Source organism: Asparagus officinalis, chromosome 9, assembly GCF_001876935.1.
Source record: "Asparagus officinalis chromosome 9, Aspof.V1, whole genome shotgun sequence".
NCBI lineage: Eukaryota > Viridiplantae > Streptophyta > Magnoliopsida > Asparagales > Asparagaceae > Asparagus > Asparagus officinalis.
The window spans coordinates 64,537,532-64,564,375 of record NC_033802.1 but is presented as its reverse complement, the minus strand read 5'-3'; the positions used below and the strand labels follow the sequence as shown (position 1 = coordinate 64,564,375).

Genomic DNA, 26,844 nt, shown 5'->3' with positions numbered 1-26,844 from the left:
GGCCCGACCCGGCCCGGCCCGGCCATAACGGTCACAAAGGTGACCGTTGCCCAGCCCGGCCCGGGCCAAATCTGGCCTAACGGCCAGATTTGGTCTTTTGACCGTTTTGCCCCTTAAAACGGTCAAAAAACGGCTATTTTTCGAGGGTTTTTTGGTCATTTACCTAGGGGGCTGCTTCTATAAATAGAGGGGGGGTTTCAATTCATTTTCTCACAACAAAACTCATCTATTTCTCTCTCTACTACTCTCTTATACAATCTTATACTATCTCATACTAATATACTATCCTATAATCTTTTGTATTTTCTAATACTTCCAACAAATGGCTTCTGGGTCTGATTATGAAGAGCAACATGCAACTCCTACCGATCCAGAGATGAGTCCTCCTACAACAACTCCTCATCCTACCGGTGTTAATCCTGAATCTGGTGGCGACGAATCTACGGCACCAAGAGCTCCAAAAAGGCCGAGGTCTGATGTATGGAATTTTTTTGAGAAGATAGACGTCACCAAGGATGAACACGGTAGGATCATCTCTCAGAATGCGAAATGTGCGTTGTGCGGCCAGATATTCAAAGCTCATCATAAGAGCGGCACCAACCATCTCAAACGGCATATTGAAAAACACAACAAAGGCCAAAATCTACAAGGTGATATCCGGCAGTCTATGCTTTCCCAATCATCCTCTTCAGGTACCCTCGGCAGTTGGAATTATGACGCTGCCCGAGCCCGGAAATGCGTAATCAGGTTTATTGTTCTTAAAAACCTTCCTTTTAAATTAGTAGAAGATGATGAATTTGAAGATTTATTTAGAGATGGTTTTTATCCTGCATTTACAAAATTTTCTCGTCAAACCTGTCAACGTGATATTTTAAAATATTATGTTGAGGAACAGGGAAAAATAATTTCTTATTTTAAAAATTTAAACTGCAAATTTTCTTTAACTTCTGATATTTGGTCATCTAGAGTGCAAACTGGTTATTTATGTATAACAGCACACTGGATTGATGAAAGTTGGAAAATGTTTAAAAGAGTTGTTTCTTTTATTGCAATTGAAGAGTCACACACTGGTATTAATGTTGCAAATTTAATTGTTGAAGAACTTATGAAACTAGAAATTGATCAAAGAATATTTACTCTTTCACTAGATAATGCAAGTAATAATAATGTAGCTGTTGATTTTCTGAAAATAACTTTGTCATTGCCATGTCATGGTGAGCTTTTTCATGTTAGATGTATCTGTCATATTTTAAATTTAATTGTTCAAAGTGCATTTTCTGAAATTAAACCCATGATAGAAAAAGTTAGAACAGTTACTAATATGCATAATGCTTCTGAAATGAGAATTAAAAGATGGAAACAATGTTGTAAAAGAAAAAATTATAAGCCTAGACTAATTCCAAAAGATGTTGACCATAGGTGGAATTCCACCTATGCAATGTTATCTGTAGCAATAGAATATAAAGAAATTATAAATGATTTTATAAATTTTTATGCTTCTAGTTCTAGCTCTGGTAGTGCTTATGGAATAACTGAAGATGAATGGACAGTTATATGTAAATTAAATGAGATGTTACAAGTTTTTTATGATGCTACTATGTTATTATCTGGTTGTTATTATCCAACTATTACTTTAGCTGCTTTACAAATTTTAAATATTCAAAAAAATTTTACAAAATATCGTATGGATGATATTTTTGGAAGTATAATTTTTGAAATGGAGAGTAAATTTAATAAGTATTTTAGGCCTATTCCTCATATTTTTGGTATTGGTGTTCTTATTGATCCATGCTTGAAGGAAATTGGCCTTCGAAGTTTGTTACAATCATTGTATGGTGGACAGATTATAGACTTAGATGATGGATCCACCCTTACTGCTACTACTCATTATTTAGCTATTAGAAATTATTTTCAAACCTTATATGATGAGTATGCAGCTAGATATGGTGTAGCTACACAACAGTCTTCAGCTTCGGCACCTTCAGCTTCGAGCACAGGTCGAGGTAAAAGTGTAAGTTTTGATAGGTATGCAATGGTAGCTGAACTAACTGGTGGATCTGGAACTTCATCAGGATTAGATGTTTCTGAAATAGATGAATATTTTTCTGCTTCTTTAGTTAGATGTCAAGGAAATGCTTTAGATATTTTGCAATGGTGGAAAGTATATGGATCAGTTTCATATCCTATACTTTCCACCATGGTTCGTGACTTACTATCAGTGCAGGTTTCGACTGTAGCCTCGGAATCCGCTTTCAGCACAGCAGGACGTTTGATCGACGACCACAGGACATGCTTAGATCCGTATACTGTACAAGCGGTGATGTGCTTACAGGATTGGTGGAGATACGAGAAGCGAACACAAGGCATCGAACGGATTGCTATGATTGAAGATAAATTTGAAGAGTTGGGACTAGCAGATAGATATAATGATTAGATAATATTCATAAAATTGTAATTTTTATTTCTTAGCTTTAAATTTGAATTAAATTATTTCGAAAAAAGTTGCAAATGATAGTGATATGGGTGAGTAGGTGCCAACCTAGTTGGGATGTACTCATCTATTGTGATGCGACGAATTTCGAAATAAATTTATACTTGTAAAGGATTTGTAAAGGATTTACCGATTATTAATAAAGAAGTTATTTTTATCATTTTTTGTACTTGTAATTTATGTCATTTCATTTCAAGTTATTAATTAAATTTATGACATTTTTTATAATAATTTATGATTTATGGTTTTGTTAAAATTTTAAAAAAATAAAAAAAACAAAAAAAAAATTCTTAAAAAAAAATCAAACCGGGCCGGCCCGGTGTCCGGCCCGCTCAGGCCCGGGCCCGGCCCAGACCACCCGGGCCCGGGTCCGGGCTTGGGTTTTGCCCGGCCCGAGCCCTGTTTCCTGGGCCGGGCCAGGCCGGACCGGCCCGGATGGACAGCCCTACCTATAGATGGCCTTCTAGTCTTCTACGCTATATAACATTTTGCTGTCATGCATGGGGGGCTTGAATATATTGTTGTCATTACTCATTGAATAGCAATTTATTGCTGAGCTGATTTCATGGGCCCCACTTTTCAAGCCACTCGGTGAAGAATTGGTCAGAAGTCTTCTTATTGCTGAGCTGATTTCATGGGCCCCACTTTTCAAGCCACTCGGTGAAGAATTGGTCAGAAGTCTTCTTGTGTCTCAAAATTTCAAGAGTAGCCCTGAAGGAGGGATTTTGATGGAGACGGCCCTTTTCGTTCTTTTTTTTTTTGGAACAAGTTTCTTCTGTCTCAAAATTTCAAATTTTGTCATTTATCATTCACAGCAACATAAACTCACTCTCAAGTTTTAGATTTTTTTCTCTCAAGAAATTTTTTGTTATTTGCAACTTACATGCGGGAGTCTAGTGAGAAAAGTTCAAAAACACAGAGGGATTTTTGTAAGACATTACAAAAACATGGGGGTTATGTAAGATGAACCAACTTCAAGGGGTTATGTGCAATACCCACCAAAGTTTGGGGGTGTGAAATTAACCCTTCCTCTAAATATTTTTTTAATAGAGAGATGAGTTTTTCCATGATTTTTGTTAAAGTTTATTGTGATGTGTGAACTTTTCCTTCATCCCCTTGAGATTTTCTATAAGGGGCTGTTTGGTTCGTTTTTTAACTCGGTGGAAAAGTTTTACACCGCTTTCACATCAGATTTTTCGTGACCACGTAGGATATAAGCTTTCCGTCAGTTTTTTCTCATCTTTGGTTCGCTAGGGTTGAAGAAGAAAAACTCAGTGAAAATCACTGCCACATCAGATTTTTTTTCTTTCCCCCAATTCCTTCCTCAACCTCGTGAAATCGACGAAAACTACAGTCACGTTGGCTTTTTGCCATATAAACAAAAGTTTTGCCTTTTTTTCATGCGAACCAAACACAAGAAAAATAAATACATTGGTTTCCCACTTTTTTTTTTGTGTGAAACAATCTATTCTTGGAAAAGTTTGGAAAACTACAAACTTGTGTTTTTGTACATAGAAATACATTTCCCTATATCTAGGAAACGAACCAAACAACCCCTAAAGAGAAACTCTACATAAATCATTTATGATGGAAAGAGGCAGCTACGAATGTTCCAAGTAAAAATATCAATATAGTTTGTGGGTTGGCGATGGATTGAATTGGTGGCCACGATAACGGTTGTAGGCAGGGGTGGATTTAGGATTTTAGTTCTAAGGTGGCTGCGTACAAAAGATAGACGAAAAATTTTATTAATGCAATTTTATTTACAAGAGATACACCACAACCCAAACAAAACGAGTAAAATAGCCAACGTCAATATCTTCAAAATATTTAAAAAGATGAAGATAAAAATTATGTAGAATGAATATATTTTAATTTTTAAGGAAAGATGTTTTATAGAAACCACCCTATCATTTTTTTCCCCAATTTTTTTTTGAGGGGGGGTGTGACCCCACATGGACTGTATATAGATCTGCCCCTGGTTGTAGGTGATGGCAACGGGCGGGATTTAAAGGAAGCTTAGATGGATGACTTTGTTGAATAACTGGTTCCTAATATGTTTCCTAATTTGTTTTGGTGACAGGTTATTGGGATTCCTAATCTGTTTTGGTAATAGGATTCCAAATCTGTTTCGGTAACAGGTTATTAGGATTCCTAATCTGTTTTATTTTTTGTTTTAGAATTCCTATTATGTTTTTGGTTTTAGGATTTCTATATATGGAACGATTGGAAGAGAGAATTGAGCAGTAAATTGGGGCTATTCGGAGCACAAAAAAGAGAGTTTTCTGGAGCTATTGGTTATGGTTTTGTTTGAAGAGAATTAGAGATTTGTTGGTGAGATTAGTTTATTGGTTTGAGCGAATTTGTAATCTCAGCTTGTACTCTTCTTCTCTATTAGTGAAAACTCCATCCCCTTCTTGCCCCCGTGGACGTAGGCAAACTTACCGAACCACATTAAAATTGGTTGTTTGAGATTGTGCCGTTATTTTGAATTGTTTGTGGCCTTCTCTCTCGGCGATTGGTTTGGTTTCTCGAAGCACATCGGTTGTTTGGCTTCCGCCGCACACAATAGACTTTGATATCATAACAAGTATAAAGTCTTTGGGATAAAATAAACGATCCCCTTCATTAGTACTATATGTTCTAATATCCTAATAAGTTTAGAAGGCTCAAATATACAATATTTAACTTTTACATAATGTTAATGACGTAAAAATCTTCAGATTTCCAAACAAGTTGTGTTAATTAGACTGCAATCCCTAAATTACTTTTCTACTATTAGAAACAAAGTGTAATGATCTCGACGACTCGGTAACTTCATGTAGCAATTCAAGAAGAAGAATCTCATATTTTGGTTCCCAGTAGCAAAAAAAGATAGTTAATTTACGGATTCTGATCTTGTTATTATACTATCTTCTTTCTTTAATATTTTTGTGGTCTCGTTAGTATATTATCTTCTTTCTTTAATAATTTTCCATCACACCTATAGATGGCCTTCTAGTCTTCTACGCTATATAACCTTTTGCTGTCATGCATGGGGGGCTTGAATATATTGTTGCCATTACTCATTGAATAGCAAGTTATTGCTGAGCTGATTTCATGGGCCCCACTTTTCAAGCCACTCGGTGAAGAATTGGTCAGAAGTCTTCTTTATTGCTGAGCTGATTTCATGGGCCCCACTTTTCAAGCCACTCGGTGAAGAATTGGTCAGAAGTCTTCTTGTGTCTCAAAATTTCAAGAGTAGCCCTGAAGGAGGGATTTTGATGGAGACGGCCCTTTTCATTCTCAAAATTTCAAGAATAACGATATTGTTTCTCATTTTCTGTTTATTATTTCCATTATACAAAAATGTAGAAGGAAATGTATGTTAATACAATATTCAAGAATGAGGATGCAACGAGTGTCCTTAGACATTCATGCTCTCTTTATGAAAGTCTCGTTTTGAGAAAATTCATCTCACGGCAGTTGTCCTCTGCCCTCATGAGGTAAACTACTTTTTTTTAAAAAAATTTAAGGTGATGCCTCAAGAGGTGCAAATTATATTCAATATTTCAACCGTTATAGAACTTGTCATTAAAATATATGGGTGAACATAGTCTTAATAACTCCTAAATTTTACTCCTCTTTTTTAATAAGCCGACGACTTTTTATTTTTAGCAAAGAATCGCCTAGATTTTACCCCTTTTCTCCAAGAAGCCCTCCTTTTTTCCTCTCCTTTTTTTCCCCTCTTTTTGACAACTAAACCCCTAAGTGTTACCCCTCTTTCCTAATAAGCCTCTTTCTTTCTTTGACAACCAAACCTGAGCTAACAATAAAACTCTAGGCTTTCTTAGAAGAGAGGAATAAAATTTGGGTTTCTTTGGCAAAAAATGCTAGTTAAGCACAAAAAGAGAAAGTTACAAGCTTCTTAGAATAGAAGGGCATAACTTAAAAACTTCTTTGTCATAACTTAGGGGATTTTAAGTTATGTTCTCTAATATATGTAGATATCAATGTTCTAAATTCTCTCCTGTTATAAGTAGACATAGCATTCATGTATACCACCATTGTTGTTATCACACACATGCATATATAACTTTCGAAATTACTCGATAAGTAATCCAATATCAAGAGTTGAAACTGCATATTTTCGTAAACGTAGTTATTATTCCAACTACTTCCGACCAAATCCATATCCAACACAAATACCCACCAGGAGGGCGGTCAGAAGTCAAGAGGACCCCTCGTCGTTGAAGGCTCAGACGAGTTGCCGTTTTCAAACTAAGCAGAAAACAAGGTGCAATATCGAAACAGCATTTACGTTCAGTACAAAATTTCAGATCAATCCACATAGCATCCAACAAAACAGGAGATACACTGACCCATAACCCACACATGGTAACATAACCAAAATACAAGTACTCTAAAACCTCTCTACTATTTCAAGAAACTTCATCGGTAAGCAAAGACTTGGTACATTGATGGGAGATTAGTGAAATCAACATTGCTCGCCCTTAATCTCCTTTCCTCCTAAAAGAGCATCCTTCGGTGAGTCTTGCTTTTCCTCCCGTTGGTTGGCATAACACAGTCTGGCAGTTCCCACAAACTACGACGGTCTGTGAGTGACTAAACACAGTAGTGCTGAAATAAGAGAGGGAGAAAGGGTTAATTTTAAAAGGAAAAAAAGGTAGGGCTTTCAAAATTATATTAAATCCTCCTGAACTATTGAAATTCTTATAAAGGGCGTCCATGGGTATGTTAACTTACATGTTGAAACAACCTTGGCACTTGACATCCTACAACACAAATTAACCAAAAATAGAAAGCGACACTTAGGATACAATAAGCAAGAGTAAAACATTGAATCAGAGCCTTAAATTCCAAAACAATACCATGAAAAAGGAATTAGGCGACTGCACGAGACGCTTGAGCTTATGTCTCCTTTTCTCAAGCTCAGCTGGGGGATTTAGCAGATCAATATCATTTGGAAGAACCTAATTCAAAAATAGAAAAGCAATGTATCAAATGAAATACAATTCAAATTACTTATGAAGAGAAGAAAGCTTCCGTTTAGTTCAACATGAAAGAAAATGAGGAAATCTACATAACCGCAGAAAGAACTGTGATAAGAAGAGCCTACAACTCTCAAAGGTAAACATGCAAAAATCTTGAAGAACCAGATAATAAAGGGCTTTTGGATATTGGTCCATTAGGGGTGCTAAACCGTATCCGAGGAAATATCCGTAATTGTATCAGTTAGGATACGAATATGGTTATTCAAATCTATAACCGATAGGATATGGTTACGGATATGGTTTTGTAGTGAAATATCTGTATCTGTATCCGAAATATCCGAATACATATTAGTCATAGTCTTTCAATAGTTTTGATTCTTAGATTATGAATTTGTGGTTAACTTTGATGATCAAGATATCTAATCTTAACTTTTCAGTTATAATGGACATATTAACAAACTCTTTCGTATCACATGAACTATGTTTTTCTCAATACTATCTAGTTTTCTCATATCTGTTTTGTATCCGCATGCATATCCGCTTATATATCCGCATGTATATCTATAACCGTATACGATTTTAGTGGATATGATAATAAATTTTCCTTACCGAGGTATGTCTGTATCCGTATCTGAGATGGGTAAGCGGATATGGATATGGTAAGCATCATATCCGAGCCGTATCCAGACCGAATGCACCCCTAGGTCCATATCACCTCAACTTTGAAAAAGAATACCCTAGGTAAATAATTTACATTTAAGTGACACAAAGAGCTAGTTACTGGAAATAAGGATTTGTTGTTGTTCTCAATCTAATATTCCATGTTGCACGGATACGGACACGGGTGCAGATACAGATACGAATACCAGGACACGGCTTTATACATACATATTAAAATTAATAATCTATATGAGATCGATGATGTCTTTCATTAACATATTATGAAAACTAACATTCTTGTATCATTTTTATGACTCTTGTATTGAATAGATTATAAATTGAAAACCCACTTGTTTTTTAACTACATACCCAAACAACCTTTTAAAATCATACTTCTGAACTAGGCATATACTAAACTAAAATGAACCTGTCCACGGTCTAACAAGTTACATAATTTTGAGGTTAAGTGTACGATAATACATTCAAGAAGTGTATCACGAGTCTTTTAAAACTAAAACATGTGTTATATATTAAGTACGCATCCAAATAAATGTTTATATGTATTTAAGAAGTGTCCAAGGAGTGTCTGACACAAACATGGACAAGGATGTAACGCCCCATAGAGGTACATAAAAAATGGCCATGACCCATTCGTAATAAGGAGATTTGACCTGCTCAATTTATACGTACACCCCTATACACATATATACAATAACATTGAAGAGAGGAATTAAAGCAGCGTGAAATTTTCTATTTTCAAAACACTACTCGTGCGCCTTTCTTTTAAACTTCATTTCGTCAAATTTGGATATCATTTGCTATCTTGAATTCTTAGTAGAAGTGGATGCATGTGTCTGAAACAAACTGCTTGAGACGTGTTCACTACAAGGAGCATAAGTCTCCATGTATATCTTGCATGTATTAAATTCTTGTCAATCAGGAAACCAGGCTCGTATGACTTTCTTTTGAAACTAATTTGGTTCATTTTCGATGTCATTTGCTATCTCTAATTCATGATCAAATGTGTTTCATATGCACCGGAGCCTGTGTGATAGTGCTATGTGACACCCATGCAATATCTTATCCATATATCTGTGATCGTCAGTCATAATTTTGATCTATTTGGATATTTCGAAACTAGTCATTCAAATCTTTTATTTGAATCTAGTTTTATCCAATTCTTAGATCTTTTACTAGTTCAAATATGTGGTCAAACTCTATGTATGTGTACAGGAAATTCAGTCTGCCCTCTAGTGGTGTGTTGCATGTATCTCAATTTATGTTTATATTTGAGTAAATAAAATTTTATAATCTAAAACTAGGTTTGTTAAATTATCCATATCATATTTATGGTTATATTTTGATAGTGGATTATACCTAAAAGAGCTAGGAAGATGAGGGAGTAAATTATGCTCTCGACACGAGTCTAAAACCCTGGCTCTTCTATGTTGTATGGGGCATAACTCTCTTTAGAAAGTTTGCAAGCATAAATTTCTTTTTGTTTCAAAAAAATAGACTTGTATAGAAATATTTTGAGTATTGTTTCACAAATTTTGGATGCCATTTGACCCTTCATTTCTGCACTTAAATCTACTACATTAGCTTGCAGTTAATGTCTGTATATGTCCTGCATATTCCATGTATAACTTGAGCCATGCACATAAGTCTTTAAAATAACTTATTGTTCTAAAAAGAAGACACGTGTTAGAATCATATGGCACTAGTTTCATATACTTTAGACATCAATTGATCTATCATCCATCCAACTCAAAATGTTGCACGTACACTGCATTTGCTGTTGTGCATATTATGAGTGTGGGGGATGTAACCATCTCGAGTGTAGCATATACCATGATATAAGTTATTAGTTAGAAAAATAATAAAAGACCTAGTTGTCTAGAATCTCATATGCATATACATGTGTATATAGGAAAAAGATTTTTGGATTCGTTCATTGGTCCAGAGGAATCTGACACAAATGGTAAGTAATATTTCCTCTCAATTCTTTGAGAGTTCGATTGATTGCTTTCTTGAAATTCTTGCAAGTTGTTTTCCAATGTTTAGTTGTATATCTTAACACTTCCATAATATTCCTATTTGAATTACTTCATGTATGGACTCTTTGTTGATTGCTTAACCATTGCTGCTCCCACTATTGTTTATTTCGATTTTATATCATGAATATTCTCTGAATGATTATATTGTGGCTATTCGACTTGCTTTGATAATTACATTATTGAGAATGATAGTATTCTTTCATTTGTTAATGGTTGATACTCTATATTCATGGATTATGCCATGTGTGAATAAAATTTCACCGATAGTTGGTAATAGAAATGGGTCCCTGTGGGGACAATGCCCTGTGTGAGGACGCTCACCGGTAGGTGTATAAAAGCATGTGTGGTTTATTGATTATCCCATATCAGGAAAGTTTAGAATCTTGATTATTTCGTATTTATGTTTGTAGTACTCTTAACTTATCAGACATGTACTAATGTGTATTGTAGTTATTACCAGACTTAAACTGTATTCTGTGTTTTGTTGTCAACATTTTGACTCTGGGTGTTGTATATATATTTTCGTTGCTTTAATTCCACTCTTTAATACTATTGTATGTGTATAGGAGTGCACGTAAAAACTAAGCAAGTCGGATTTCCTTATCACAAAGAGGTCATGCCTAATTTTTATGTATCTCTGGGGGCATTTCACAGTGATATCAGAGCATAGGTTGACACCTTAAAAGTCCTAACCAAAATACCAAGGGAACTTAGGAATGGTCTGAGCCAGTGTCAAACACCAGTCGTGGATAGATTATCTTTCCACAACATTCTTATGATATCTATATTCCTACTAGATTTATTGGGCACACTTCGATGTTGATGGATGGCTTTTGGCAGGCAAGGTAGATTTCAATTCGATTGTTTTTGAAAGGGGAGGATCTGTAGACAACGGGGAGGTGCGGTCTGCACATTCAATTGAACGGGAGATCAGCTCCAAGGAGACTAACCCAGAGGAGACGCTTAGGAAGAGTAGATTATTTGCCAATTAGCCATCGTACTCACGGGCGATTGGCGAGCCAAAGGTAGATGACCATGAGAGTGAAGACCATGCAGCCGAGGAGGATCCTAAGGACCCGAAGGACCCTGTGGAGGTGGATCCCTAGAACCCGAGGAAGACCCTAGTAATGATGACTATGTAGTGGAGTAATATGCTTTTGTAGAGCCCTAATAATGATGAAGATGTATACGCTAATATTATATCAATGAAAAAGTTTTTTGTTGGATCAGTACTCTATGTTGATTAATTGACGTTCATGATATATCCTATGAGCAATAGAAATATTTCAATCTGAGTACAAGTAATCTATGAATTTTGTTACTAGACTACCCCGCTTAGTAAAAGGAGAGGACGCCATATGAGTGGTAGTTGACCGCCTGACCAAGTCAGCACGCTTTATACCCTACAAGATGTTGTATACCATGAAAAAGTTGGCTAGCCTATACATTGAAGAGATCGTGAAGTTCCACGGAATTCTCATATCCATTATATCAGATCGAGACCTCCGTTTCACCTCAAAATTCTGGAAGAGCCTACATAGTGCTTTATGGACTGGACGGAGAAGATCCAAACCATTCGACAACATACGAAGACAGTACAAAGTAGACAAAAGAGCTATGCAAATCGACGATGCAAGGATTTAGAATTTCAAGTCGGTGATCATGTGTTTCTAAAGATAACACCAATGAAAGGCATATCAAGAGGTGGTATGAAAAGCAGCAAACTCCGTCTGAAATACCTTGGGCTATTCCAGATTTTGAAAAGGATCGGACATATGGCTTACCGGCTACCTTTGCCCCCAAAATTGAAGAAGATTCATAAAGTGTTCCACATCTCGAACCTAAAAAAGTATGTACCAGATCCAAGACACTCACACTAAGCCTTGCTCTTGCAGGAGAATCTATCTTACGAAGAACGACCAGTTCAAGTGCTAGACTTTAAGGAAAAACAGCTGATAAACAAGTCCATATTGCTAGTTAAAGTATTATGAAACAATCAAGAGGTTGAGGAGGCAACATGGGAACCCAAATCCAAAATGCGAAAACCATATCCGCATATGTTTCGAGGGTACATAAAATTTTAGGGACGAAATTTTCTTAAAGAGGGAGGTATATAACATTGCAATTTTTCCCTTCCGATGATCAAATACCTTTGCCGATGCTGGTCCATAAATTAGTTTTTTTTCTTTTCCTTTTGTCTTATGTAATCTTGTGACATGAGGATGCTAACTTAGCTAATCTCTCATTTATGATAGACAGTGTTTTCAAAGGCGCGCGCTTCATTGCGTCTCATGCATCTTACGATGTGGGGCGGTGAAAAAGCGCCCACATCTGATGCAGCAGCACCTTTTGCGTCTCGCGTACATCTTTACTTTGTGTAGGATGCATATAGTACATATCCTTATATAGTTTTATTTGTTAACATTTTAATCGAGTCTTTATACTTGATATTTCATATCCCAAAAAGTAAAATAAATCCATTAGGTATTTTTAATAGCCTTCAGTTGAGGACAATTACTAATCCTTTGCTTGGATATTAATCTTGATTTAACATTGGATTTAAAAATTTATGAATTTTGCTACTATGTTGGGTGTTAGCATTAGAAATTAAGGCATTATATTATGATTTTGTAGTAAGATATTATTTATCATTATATTTTTCATGTAAATTCTAAAAACATGTTCTTTCGCGTTTGATTACATATATTGAAAAATTATGTGTGCGGTGTGCGCCTCGCATCACTCGAACGCGCGCATCGCATTGCGCCTTGCGCATGTGCGCGTAAAGATGCTTTGCGCCCCGCATTGCGCTTCGCGCATTGACAACACTGATGATAGAGTTAACTAAGTAATAGGATGCATATTAAATCTAGCATGTGAATCTTATCCAACCATATTTAGACCTTGATTAAGAGTTAATCTAATTTGATAAATACTTATTTTAAAACTCTCTAAATAACACATTTAAAATTTTGGTCAGCCAAGATAATGGGTGAATTTATCACAAAAATCCCTCAATGTTCTATGTTTTTCTAAGCACATGGGTGAAGTGTATATAACACTCCACTACTCTCTTTTACCTTCATTTTCAAGAAAAAAATTGTCAAACCCTCTCTCCCTTCCACCACCTCTGTTCGACCTCATCCAGCAACAATCTCATTTCTTTTTCCATCATATAACTTCTCAAGAAAAAGAAGAGCAAACTTGAGATAACTTAGAAAGGGCATTGAGGCTTGGAAAGAGGAGATTTGGACATCTTCCATATAAAAGTCCACTCTATCTATATTTTAACTATTCAAGCAAGTGTAAATCTGAGTTGTCCTTGGTTAATAGCTGCTTTGATCCTGCAATGTACTTTTTTAGTTGAATTTAGGCTTGCATGTAAAGGTAGGTGGTATTTCGGTTCATGCATGGCATTAGAAAGTATAAACACCACCACATTTGCTCTTATTTTTCAATAAAAATATGATCTTGCATGAATATTTCGTTTCAAGTTGTGAAAAAGATGATCTTTGAATCTAGTTATAAGTTGCATGCAATGTATGGGTGATTGAATGGGTTGCATGTCGATCTCCATGACTTATTCTCGTGCAGAAGTTTCCTACAAGACATCATGTTAGTATTTTGGTCAAAACTTTCTATAGCAATGTCCTTTTTAAGTGAAATTTTACCTAGAGGATGTCCAAATTTCCTCCCTTTCCAAACCTCAATGCCTTTTCTAGGCTATCTCAAGCTTACTCTTTTTTTTTTTTAGATTAATGATGAAAAAAGAAATGGCTTGCTGCTAGGTGAGACCGGACAGAGGTGGTGGAGGGGAAAGAGCGTTTGGCAATTTTCTTTCTTGAAAATAAAAGTGAAAGAGAGTGTTGGAGTGTTATATACACTTCACCCATGTGCTTGGAAAAACATGGAATATGGTAATTTGTAAGGGCTTTTGTGAAAAGTTCACCTACTATCATAGCTGATCAAATATTTAAATGTGTTATTTAGAGAGTTTTAAAATAGGTATTTATCAAATTAGATTAACTCTAATTAAGGTTTAAAACATGATTGGCTAAGGTTAGCTAAGTTTGCATCCTCATGCTAAAAGATCACGAGACAAGGAAAAAAGAAAAAATATTGATTCATGGATTGGTACTGGTAACGGTATCTGATCATCGGAAGAAAAAAAATTGTGATGTTACACGAGAAGAGCCAGACAGATATGGCAACCTAGATGAAGTGTCCAGGTAACCTAGCTAACTTAATGTTTTCATTGAAACTAATGTTATCAAATAATATGCATTCAAACCAAAAACTTAAAGAGGAAATAAGACAACACCTCCTCTTTCGCCTATTAAGTCCCATCTACTCATTTCCTTCTTTCAAAACCATATTTCCAGCCTACTCTCTTTCTTTCTTTTCCCGAATTCATAGTCCATGCAAGAATGCATCAAGAATACATTACTGACTAACCTAAGACCGGAAGATTCCATTAAAAAACAATATTTCAAGTTCTACAATCCAAAAAATAATGATTATAGCAATTATCCAAAAAAGTTCACCATTAAACTTTAGCAATGATGATTCTATTATTCTATATATGAACCATTGGAGAGACTTGCATAGATTCCAAACTCCAGAATAAAGGAAGGGAGTGGGCACAATATAATTGAGTATGGCTTGGAGGAAAAAGACAGGCTATTGATTCACAGTTTATGGGTTTAAAACTTTAGCAGACGTTAGGAAAAGATAGAGAATAGTATAATAGAATAGGCTGATCACCTTTCACGCTATTACCACCTGCGGCAACAAATATGTTTCCAACACATTGCAACGTCACATACATTGTTGAGTGTGCTTTCTCACATCCTAATACTCCCTCTATATCTAATCTCATTAGCTTAATTTGATTCAGCAGAAAGATGCTGATCTTCTTCTGCAATACACTTGGGACAGGAAATTTGTTGGTACTTCAATCTATCTGCTATTTGTAAATTGTGATCTCCTTTTCAAGGCATTTTCTTGGTGAATGACATAACATTTTGGAGGAAAATATGAAATACACTTATGGAGGAAAAGAATCGAGACCATGATGCATAACATGTATTACAATAAGTAACACACGTATCAATGTGAACGTTAACGTAAAATGATTTTCGTTTGAGTTAATATGCGTCGTACTCAAGTTGCTACTGAAATTTTAAGCAAATAAGAGATCAAGATTTATGAGATTCACTACTTAAATGAATCACTTGATCTTATCCTAAGTACAAACACCAATAGAGAATAGGAAAAGCATTGGACATTTAATCATAAATTTACAATGAATCAAGACTCAGTTAAGTGCTAAGTTGCATGGAAACAGGCACGGGTACTGGTACGGGTGCGGGTGCGGGTGCGGGTACGGGACACGGCAAACTGTAAAATGTAGGGTACGGGGACACGACTACAAATATATATTGAAATAATATTTTGTACATAAGATAATTTTTTCCCCTTCATATGTCATTAGAATTAAAATTCCGATCACATTTTTGAGTTTCTTTTATCATATTGATTATCGTGAATTGTAAACTACTCATTTTTTTACTAGACATCTAAACGACCCATTAACTATATAGTTTTAAACTTGGGTATGGACTGAAACGAATCCGACCTGTATCTCATTAGTTTCAAAAGACGGATGTTAAGTGTAAGCTCTACGTCCAGGAAGTCTTTGACAAGTGTTTTAAATTAACACATATATCGTATAATTGAGTAAATGCTATAATAAATGCATGCATATATTCAAGCATTGTACATGAAGTTTGGGTAAGGGAAAGTGTCGGGTACGTGTCCGGTACGGGTACGGGTTCATTATAGAATAGAAGTACCCGCGTAACATAGAACTTAAGTGTATGGATAAGATAGGTTATCAAAGAATAGTTAGATTCTTGAGATGTCCTGCTACCAAGTTCTCTCCAACATTCAAGTATAGATATTAAAGTTTCATCTATTTCTTTAATGTTTGAACTCGAACTCTAAATTCGGTACAATTTTGGTGTAAAATACGTTGACATTTTATCATTATGTCAATTTTAAAAATTATTCCATTCAATACCTCTGACACAACCCAAAGATATGGAATTATAAAAATGGAAACTTGATGAACCAATCAAATTTACGTTTTAAGAATACTTTCTTGCATTAAGCTAACCAGAATTTTGGAAATTTGACTGGTTAGCTTAATGCAGAAGTGAAATGAATTTTGGAAAAAAAATCATTGTGTAATAAGGCTAGGAAATATGTACGGTTCAAACTAGATTTCATGTAACAATTATGATATCATCGTATTCTAGATTTGAACTATCCTTACATGTGTCTAAGTGAAGTAGTAAATCGATATCTATGAGATCTTCCATTTTAGATTTTCTCTATATTGTAAGTATATGCATGAGCACCAGATAACAAAAACTAATCTAGAATGGTTATAAACTATTTTTCACAAAAATGTCTTCAGTTTATGGTTTTACATAAAAAAAAGAAGAGGAAAAGTAATACATTTATAAATATAAATTAGAGTAAAAACTTGGTTTCTTAAAGTTTTGGATCAAATCAGTTATTTGATAACTATATTAGTTTATGGGTATATAAATAACTATATTAGTTTCTAGAGTCTCACCATCATGTAGCCTTCAACTTTGAGGTATAGAAATTAAAGTTTGATTATTTATTTAATTGTTTGACTTTGATCTCTAAACCAGATTTATCTTTTGGGTCTAAAGTCGAGTTGATGTTTGACCACATGCTACGCCCAGTGATAACAAAGCCGTGTGCCTCACTGGCCTTTTGCGCCTTGCCATGTGGGGTGGCAGTGAAGAGTGCTGGATCTGATGTGGAGCACTAAGCAAATGCAAGGCAGCACCTTTTTGCACCTTGTACGTGCCCCACGCTTCACACAGGACACATCCAAGGCATAATTTCATATTTTTATTCTTTGACATTTCAATCGAGCATCCAAAAATAAATAAATAAATAAACATGTTAGACCCTGTTAGTGGCCCGACTGAGAACCCTAGGTGCCTAACTTATTCACATTTACTATGTAATTTTGATTTTATATTAGTATACTACTCTTGATTTGACTTTGGACTTGGAAAATCATCAAGTTCACTACTATACTGGGGGTGTCAGCATTGTGAAATAATATCTTATTTTGTGATTTGGTAGGAGATGTTCATCTTGACACATTTTATGTGAAAATTCATAACATGTTCTTTTGTGCTTGATTATCTACATTGAAAAACCATGTATACAGTGTGTTCTTCAATTAACTTGAGCGCATGCATCAAGTTGCGCCTTGAACATGTGTGCGCAAAGGGAATTTGCCCAGCACATTACAGATTACACATTGATTACAAAAACAATGTCAAAAAAAATGGGCACTAATTAACATCCCAAAAGGAAACTGAGCTTTATGAAATATGGATCTTTTAAGACCAAATGAAATAGGATTATGAAATTAAAGTTTATGAACTAGCCGTGACGTGAGGTTACAACCTGCAATCAAATGATCACAAATTATTACTATTACTATTACTATTACTATTACTATTACTATTAATCTCAGTTTTGCAAAAAAAGATTAAAGAAAAAAGAAAGTTCTCAATTTTGCAAAAGCACAATTATACGATATTCCAACAACACTGCAATTAAACCCTGAAGGAGGAAAACTCCAAATTTCTAAGAGCAATTGAAGAGTGATTCTGACAAAATTTGATGAAAAAGATTCCAAATTACAACTAAATCTAAGCAAAGAGTGATCAGAACAATACAATCTGTGAAAATTAGGGTCAGACAGGGGCAAAGAATAGAGAAAAGTACCATTTTTGGCAGAAACGCTGAGATCGCCGGCAAACCCTAGAAAGTGTTTGTTCTTCGAATAGTGATTTTGGCTTGTTTTATAGTCTAAGGAGGTAAACTCTGATCGTTGGATTTAGATATGTGTAATCAGAGGCGTTGATTCAGACCCGAGGTTATCGGCTGTTTTTCATCGTAACGCTAGAATTTCGTTATATTGCAAAAACGAGTGTATGTTTTTCCCCCTCTTTTAGGAAAAACTAGTTTTTACACACGTGCAATGCACGTGATTTAATACCATGATTAAGTATTTTTGGCAATTTGTGCTCATTTTTTTCTTTAAACTCTTACATCCCGATTATTTTTTTATGTTTGTTTAAATGGGATACACCCAATTTAAATTTTTTATGTTGATATTTGAATTGACAAAAAACAAATATAATTTAAAAATAATTTGAATATTTATATTATTTTTGACAGATATAAAACTAAGCTTTATTTGAGAAAGTATAGCATTGCAAAGTAAAAAATATTAAAATAGTGTTATACAAGGAAGGTGAATATTTAAAACCAATATGGCAAAATGATTGATTTAAAGTATGTTAAAACGATGCAAAAGAGAATATGAAGTTTATTCCTAATCATTGATAGACTTCATAAAAAAATATAAATTAAAGATTAATGCTAACTCTAGTATACTTTTATATGATAAAAACATCCACATAAGAATATAAAAGTACTGAAAAAAATTCATGAAACTCCCTTCTAAAGATTCCTAATTTCACTCAAAATAATTAAACTATTCTATAAAATATTCATAAAATATTGTTTTTATTTCTTCTATTTTATTTTTTATTGAGTTAAGATCAATCCTTCTTCAGGTTTATCATTTATCATTTCTCGGACAATTCTAGAGTATTGTCTTCATCATCTACATCAATTGTGACATCAGGCTAATTTTGTATTTTTTATGCTATTATCTTTCCTAGGCTCGTTAATTTTTTATCATCTCATTTAACTTTACAAAGAAGTCAAATGTACTTATGATGTTCAACACAAACTGCTCAAAATATAGACTTTGATTTTTTTTCTATTTCAATGAGAATAAATATTAATTTCATATATATAAAATTCTTTGTGTTCCTAATTTATTACTTAAATAAATTAGAAGCTATCTCTTTATTTTCCTCTAAAATGAATTCTTCTGATATGCATCCAATAAGAATTTTTATTATTTCAATAATATTACATTTGCTCTATCCCTGTCATTTTCCATAAAGATCTAAACTAAATACCTACTTTATTCATTACCAATTTCTCTTAGATTATAATATTAATATTTAATTTGAAGAACACAGTATGGAATTTATGAATACTTACTAATTTTTCTTATGTCTTCCATGAAGATTTTTTCTTTGAACTTTTCAGAGTCTTTTCTGCAATTTTAAAACTTTTTATGATTTTTTTGTAATACTTCATGTATTATAATATGTTATCTACTTGTAATTTCTTTATCTTAACAAACTAATATCATTTTTATGTTTTATATATTTTATTAATATTAGTTTTTTTAAATTGTTAAGCTAAACATGGTTCACATAGGATTAGGATAAGATATGATTATGATTAGGATAGATTAAGATATAAATAAAATATTTAAAATAGTGAAGATTAATATTGACCATTGAAAATTAGAATTTGATTATAGATAAGTTAGTTCAAACTATAAAGGGGTATATTTGTCTAAAAAAGATTTTCTGAACTCGTGCTTTTAAAGGGAGTATGATACAAGAAACTGAAAACCCTCCCAAATGCTAAGCCTGCTCTTCAATATTTTACTATAGTTTATTTTAAGATTTTGGGATATCAGAAAATTCTCCTTTAACTTTAAAATTTTATCAGAAAACTGTTAACCGCGATTTTTATTTGATATTCCCACGCGTAATTTTACGAGCCCACTCAAAAATTGAGTTTAATGCTACTTAGGGGTTGGAAAACTCTTGCAGTTAAAAGGGAGTTCTCCGATAGTTTGAAAGTTATGAGGGGTTATCTAATAATCGTTAAAAGTTACCTTATTTTCATGTTAATTATCTGTTTGGAGAAACTTTCCAAATGTACAAGCTTTCATTAAGGAAACCCTCATATTGAAGAAAATAAGCTTTTAACACAAATGCGAATTAATCTGAGCAACCTCCCATATAAGAAAGAAATAGTGATACCAAATCCTATCATAGCATTCAAATAGCAATGTCCCTTGCTTTGGTGAGGACAGAAATTCCCACCCACGGACATTTTTTTTACCTTTTACCACCAGAGAAAGAGAGAAAATTATTTTTTGACGAATAGACCTCAGGGTAAAAGAGTCAAAAAGATTTAGTCAAAGAGTCACTCCACACAATAGTAAAGGGGCTCGATGTGCACCATTGAACACATACAGGAGAGAGAGAGAAACACTTCCATATTTAAGAACAAAGACAGGTTTTATACAAAAAAGACTGCCATACTGATTCAGTAACAAAGATAAGATAATACATACAGGTACATAAATAATTTACATGAATATATATCAGCAATGTGACATATTATATAGTCTCTCTTCCTCTCTCAAAATGATAGCAACCGACAATGCATACCCACACATCGACACATTCCTGAGACATCGTTGAGTTGCCTTCTTCTAAACTTAACCTCTTCACTCGTGAAAACAAACCATGAACCACATTGACATCTTGTTTGCTATGAGATTGTTCGATGCAAGACACTATCACATCCATTCTTTTAGTGACAGGCTGCCTCTTATCCGAGATGATCTCGATCCTGAACAGTTAGCCTCGTGTTCTGCTCTTGGGTTAGTTGATGGTGATGGTGCCGATGGAAATATTGCAAGATTTACCTCCGCTGGTTTATCCGTCCCCATACCTTTTTGTCCCTCAATTGCCATATTCATTTCAGCGCCATCTCCTTGACCGTCGCACCATTCAAAATGATTGCAACATCCTTGTCCCTGCTGACAGAACTTCAGAAGGTAGACAAATATAGAGGGGGAAACTTAACAGGAAAACCATAACTAAAAATAAAAACTTTTAGAAAATAACAAAATTTTACACTTTCTCATTAGAGCTTCTGCAAGAATTATCACTTTAGATCATCCCTTGTTACTTCCCCCATCCACGGGAACAAAGGGCTGAAATATCTTGATAATTGATAAAGAAGAAAAGTATTTCTAGATAACGTTAAACCTAATAGAATCTAGAATTGAGCATGACTTCAATAACTCTTTACATCAAAAGGACATTGATTATATGCTGTTGATGGTTTTTATAATCTTTACAATTGAGAGCCTTAAATTTGCTTACTTTATTGAAACACAGTATATCAAGGTTTTTTTTTTAAGATTACTATAACAAAATTCAAGATGAAAACATAGAAATCATGTCAATATACAATAAAGATACATTTGATCAGTGCAAGCATGTGCAAGAACATTTATTCTCAATGTACACTAAACAAGTGTTTTGACTTGCAGTCATGTTCGAGTAGAATAAGCAAACCCTCTGGAGCTAGAGTAGAATAAGCAAGCCCTCTGGAGCTAAAATTAAAGTACTTCTCACAAAACTACCATTAGGGTTTCGCAACCAAAAAAAATGCCATACGCTATTTTTGTTAAGAGCAAAAAACAAAAACTTCGTTCACTATACTACAATGGCTGGTGGAAGTTAGTGCAAGTTGCACAGAACCTTAGCAAGGACCTATAGCAAAGTTGGACACCATTGTTTAAAAGATTTGATGATAAACCTAATGATAATATTTTGTAGTGACTTCTGGGGCAATAGTAATTAAGCCTACAAATATCTACAAATAACGAAAAAAACACCATCGAGAAAATAAGAATAAGAAACTGGAGCAGGCCAACTAACGAATGCACCATCACTCTGGGAAACCATCTCCCAAAGAATCTCTATAGCAAAGACCTTTAAGATGAACTAGCTGGTTGGTATTAAAACTTCAACAAAACAGTTATACCTGATTAGAATAACTAGCTGGTTGATATCAAAATAGCTTCAAGATGAACGAGCTGGTTGATATCAAAATAGCTTGTCCGAAACAGTTATATTTGATTAGAATAACTAATATAAGGTAGCTGTTGACTCAAATAATTTTGAATTCTACAACCTGAGAAATTGCATATACCACAAGCAATTGCGTTATTGCAACTGAAAGATATTCAATTGATTTATAGTCTATAAGGACGCACCAACCACATAAATAATTTTATAGTGAAAATAATTTGATAAAAGAAATATTACCATCTTCAAGTGACAGGCATAGTACTTGCGGCCGCTTTGCTTTTTCTCAATTCTACATGGTCCAGCAGTACAAGGGCATTCAGGATTCTTCAACAAAGACATATCGTGCTGCTTAACTGGTTTCACTGGGCTGTACATGTGAGTTGGCCGAATTTTACCAACCTCATCGCACCATTGAAACATATTGCACATATTCCCCCTCTACAATTATTCGAAGAAATTAAAAAAAAACATTGTTCAAGAAAGAACATAAAATAAAATCCACAATAAATGCAGGGATAATGAGAATATTCACGACGAACACATCCAAGATGCAAACTAGAATCAAATAATATATAGAAGGTTGCTTATATAAAACAAAACAAACAGGCAATAATATTCTTAACAAAAACAACAGTAGCATGTTTCAGATACGAAACATGATATCTGAATATCGTACTTTCACATAAAGCTAAAAACAGTGACACAAGTGATTATAAAAGATACACATTTATGTCCAAGCTCGACTTAAATACTAGATCCAAATCAAAAACTTCTCTTCATAAATCACCAATTCCAAACCGAACTAAGAAATACAAACACAATCCCCAGAACTTAATAAATGCACCACTGTAATAACTACAACATTGCCACTTGAATACTAAACAAAGCAGAGCACTTTCTACATTAAACACAAAACTACCATCTTACCAAACCAAAATTTCATAATTCACATCCCAATATGGTAAACTAACAATTATCAGAACTCATGGTATTTTAAACAACTAAAGTTGACCTTGATAAATAAAATAAGAACTCCAAATTAAGTCAAATATTTTCTACACTGCAGGCTGCAGGATATAAAAGCAACTAAAACAAAACAGAGATGAAGAGAATCCTTGTTGTTAATATGATGCCTAACTAAAAGAACAAAATAAAGACGAAGAACAAACAGGAGAAATTATCCAAAAACCTCCTACTCAAGTAAAATATTACACCAAAATCCCATCTTTACATCCAAACCAAAGAACGTAAGCATAAGCAAAAACCAAGACCACTAAGTTCAACACCCAAGATTAAAAAACAATAATAAATGTCAAAGTACCATCTGACTCTCTAAAGTCATAATAGCTCTAGACCAATATTAAATACTTTCTATGTTTCAAAGTCAGAACTGAAACTATATTAAAAAAAAATTGTCAGTGTCACAGAAGACTAGGGAAAATGAAGGAATCAACTCTAATTGAAGGGAAATTTGTGTCAATGTTCCAAAAGTAAAATCTTAATGTGTTGCAGCCCCTTTGACTTTTGCTCATGTGGTTCAACCCTTAAAATAGGACACTATGTTCTGCAGCCCTTCTTTAGCAATTATTATATGTCAACTAAGCATAGAGAAAGAATAAAAAGTAAAAAAACTCCAAAATGGCTTTATCTCCTCTATTCTTTCATGTTAAATCTAAAAACAAGTTGAATTAGACATAACATGAAAGTCTATTCCATGTTAAGCCTAATTCGGTTCTTGCTAAGTCTAACTTAAATCATGTTATGTCTAATTCAACTTGTTTCAAGTCTAATTTAATTCAAGTTAAGTCTAATTCAACTTGTTTTAAGTCTAATTTCAGTTAAGTCCAATTTAATTCATATTAAGTCTAATTTTTTTTTAAGTCTAATTTAAATCATGTTATGTCTAATTAAACTTGTTTTAAGTCTAATTTAATTAGATTTAACATGAAATTAGACTTTAAAAAAGTTAAATTAGACTTAACATGAATTAAATTGGATTTAACATGAACTAAATTGGACTTAACATGAATCAAATTGGACATAACATGAAATTAGACTTAAAACAATTTAAATTAGACTTAAAATAATTTAATTGGACTTAACACGAACCAAACTGGACTTAACATGATAAACTGGATTTAACATGAAACTAGACTTAACATGAACCAAACTGGACTTAACATGAAATTAAACTTAATATGAACCGAACTAGACTTATTAAGTCTAATTTCATGTTAAGTTATCCAGTTCGGTTCATATTAAGTCTAATTTCATGTTAAGTCCAATTTGGTTCATGTTAAATCTAGTTTCATGTTAAGTCCAGCTTATTATATTAACTCTATGTTCATGTTAAGTCCAGTTTATCATATTAACTCCAATTTGGTTCATGTTAAGTCTAATTTCATGTTAAGTCCAGTTTTAATTCATGTTAAGTCTAGTTTCATGTTAAGTCCAGTTTATCATGTTAAGTCCAGTTTTGATTCATGTTAAGTCTAATTTCATGTTAAGTCCAGTTTAATCTGTGTTAACTCCAGTTTGGTTCGTGTTAAGTCCAGTTTAAATCATTTTATGTCTAATTAAAATTATTTTAAATCTAAATAGTTTTAAGTCTAATTTCATGTTACGTCCAATTTAGTTCATGTTAAGTCCAATTTAGTTCATATTAAGTATAATTTAATTCATGTTAAGTCTAATTTATATCATGTTATGTCTAATTCAACTTATTTTAAGTTTAAAAAATAAGTTGAATTAGACTAAACATGAATCATGTTAAGTTTATTTTAACTTATTTTAAGTCTAATTCCAATCATATTAAATTTATTTTAAGTCTAATTTAAATCATGTTAAGTCTAATTTAACTTTTTTAAAGTCTAATTTCATGTTAAGTCCAATTAAATTAAACTTAAAACAACTTAAATTAGACATAACATGATTTAAATTAGACTTAAAAAAATTAAATTAGACTTAATATTAATTAAATTGGACTTAACATGAAATTAGACTTAAAACAAGTTGAATTAGACTTAACATGAATTAAATTAGACTTAAAACAATTTGAATTAGACATGACATGATTTAAATTAGACTTAAAAAGAATTAAATTAGATTTAACATAAACCGAATTAGACTTAACATGAAAGTCTACATTAATTAAATTAGATTTAAAACAAGTTAAATTAGACATAACATGATTTAAATTAGACTTAAAAAGAATTAAATTAGATTTAACATGAACTGAATTAGACTTAACATGAAATAGACTTTCATGTTAAGTTTAATTCAACTTGTTTTTAGACTTAACATGAAAGAATAGAAGAGATAATGACATTTTTTTATTTTTTTATTCTCTTTTTATGCTTAGTTGGCATGTAATAATTGCTAAAAAGTACTACAAAACATAGAGTTTTTGTTTTTAGGGGTGAACCCCATGAGAAAAAAGTGAAGGCTCTGAAGCAAAACCCATATCACTAATTTCACAAACAACTAAAACAATAAACAACCCGAGGCTCAAAAAAAAACCAAAAAAATTCAACTCACAGGACAGGCGTAGAAATCTCTATCAGGGTTCTTCTCAGTGCGCGACGTCCTCACAACACAAACTTGCCCACAAGCTCTACACTCCAACTCAGGATACTTCTGGGGGCATTTTGGGAACAATGCCTTGCTGGGCGAAGCCCCGGGGCTCCCCCTGTTCTTGTTAGGACAAGTAGTCGAGTAATGGCCCTCTCGGTTGCAACTGTAGCAGATGATGAGCTTCCTCCTGCTCTGAAACTGGTCGGGGGTATTTGGGGAGAAGTTTTGGGTTTTGTGCTGCTCCTGAGAAGGGCTCGTGGGGTCTGGGGGTTCGAATGGCGAAGGATTGAATGATCCGACGCTCTCTGTGGACATCTGGGGGGCGATTATGAGGACCCAGGAAGGGGTTTGGGGAAATGGGGGCGGGAATTTGGAGGGAGGGAGGGAGGAGAGAGAAGAGTCTGGGTTTTCCAGAGAGAGAGAGAGAGAGGGGGTGGCTTTTTGAAGGGAAAGGAGCCTGAATGAAGGAAATGGGAGATCAGGAAGTTACGAGAATGCCCTTAGGCCGTACTTCACTGCTTCGTCGCGCGAAGCAACGGGTGGGTTGGGCCTAGAGGCGTGTCCACACGGATTGGGATCCTCTACTCATGCATAGTGATTCCTAATGTTTGCTAATGCATCACCACCATTCATTGTGTGGATGAGTACAAAGTGGAAGGTGGGGTCCACACAATGAAGGGTAGAGATGCATTAGCAAATATTAGAAATCACTATGCATGAGTAGAGGATCCCAATCCTGTCCACACAAAGGTAGTGTAGGCCCATGCCAAACGCACAATTTCAACTCTATACCCTTTTAGAGCGCGAAGTATTCAACAGTCACCGACACCTTTTCAGAGCAAAGTTGATGTAACCCCAGAATTTCGACTTTGATCTAAAAAAATTAAGTGGAAGTTGACGCGACTCCGCACAATCTCAACTCTAAATAAAGATGATTGAGAGAAACTAACTATAACTGTTAGCCCATAGTATTTCCTAAAATTACGAAGATGCATGTGCTACATCCTATTAAGAGCATGTTTGACTACTAGACTAGTTAGAGCGTTTGGCAATCGTGGCGTTTTTACCGTTTCTGTTTTTTTTTCAACAAAAACAAAGAAACGTGTTTGACAACCGGAGCGTTTTTTTGACTTGTCCCTTTACAAAATCTAAAAATTAAACAATTTTCTCAAAACATC

The 26,844-nt window shown here is 34.1% G+C and overlaps 2 protein-coding genes across 2 annotated transcripts; both read right to left on the bottom strand.

The window, feature by feature from the left end:
* LOC109823870 (40S ribosomal protein S27-2) lies at positions 6,753-18,136 on the bottom strand. The gene is made up of 4 exons (XM_020390291.1): positions 18,048-18,136; positions 7,363-7,464; positions 7,238-7,266; positions 6,753-7,111 (listed from the first exon to the last, which is right to left on the bottom strand). The coding sequence occupies exons 1-4, from the start codon at positions 18,048-18,050 to the stop codon at positions 6,985-6,987; spliced, it is 261 nt and encodes an 86-aa protein (XP_020245880.1). The 5' UTR covers positions 18,051-18,136; the 3' UTR covers positions 6,753-6,984.
* On the bottom strand, positions 20,485-26,072 carry LOC109824108. The gene is made up of 3 exons (XM_020390631.1): positions 25,631-26,072; positions 22,331-22,531; positions 20,485-21,027 (listed from the first exon to the last, which is right to left on the bottom strand). The coding sequence occupies exons 1-3, from the start codon at positions 25,979-25,981 to the stop codon at positions 20,788-20,790; spliced, it is 792 nt and encodes a 263-aa protein (XP_020246220.1). The 5' UTR covers positions 25,982-26,072; the 3' UTR covers positions 20,485-20,787.

Bases quoted from the DNA above. Each gene is read 5' to 3' on its own strand.
- LOC109823870 (XM_020390291.1), bottom strand. The intron at 7,267-7,362 runs GTATTGTTTTGG...TTTGTGTTGTAG, and splicing joins CGCCTAATTCCTTTTTCATG to GATGTCAAGTGCCAAGGTTG. The intron at 7,112-7,237 runs GTAAGTTAACAT...CTCTTATTTCAG, and splicing joins TGCCAAGGTTGTTTCAACAT to CACTACTGTGTTTAGTCACT.
- LOC109824108 (XM_020390631.1), bottom strand. From the start codon at position 25,981: ATGTCCACAGAGAGCGTCGGATCATTCAATCCTTCGCCATTCGAACCC. The intron at 22,532-25,630 runs GTGAGTTGAATT...GAATAATTGTAG, and splicing joins GAGATTTCTACGCCTGTCCT to AGGGGGAATATGTGCAATAT. The intron at 21,028-22,330 runs GTAATATTTCTT...TTCTGTCAGCAG, and splicing joins ATGCCTGTCACTTGAAGATG to GGACAAGGATGTTGCAATCA.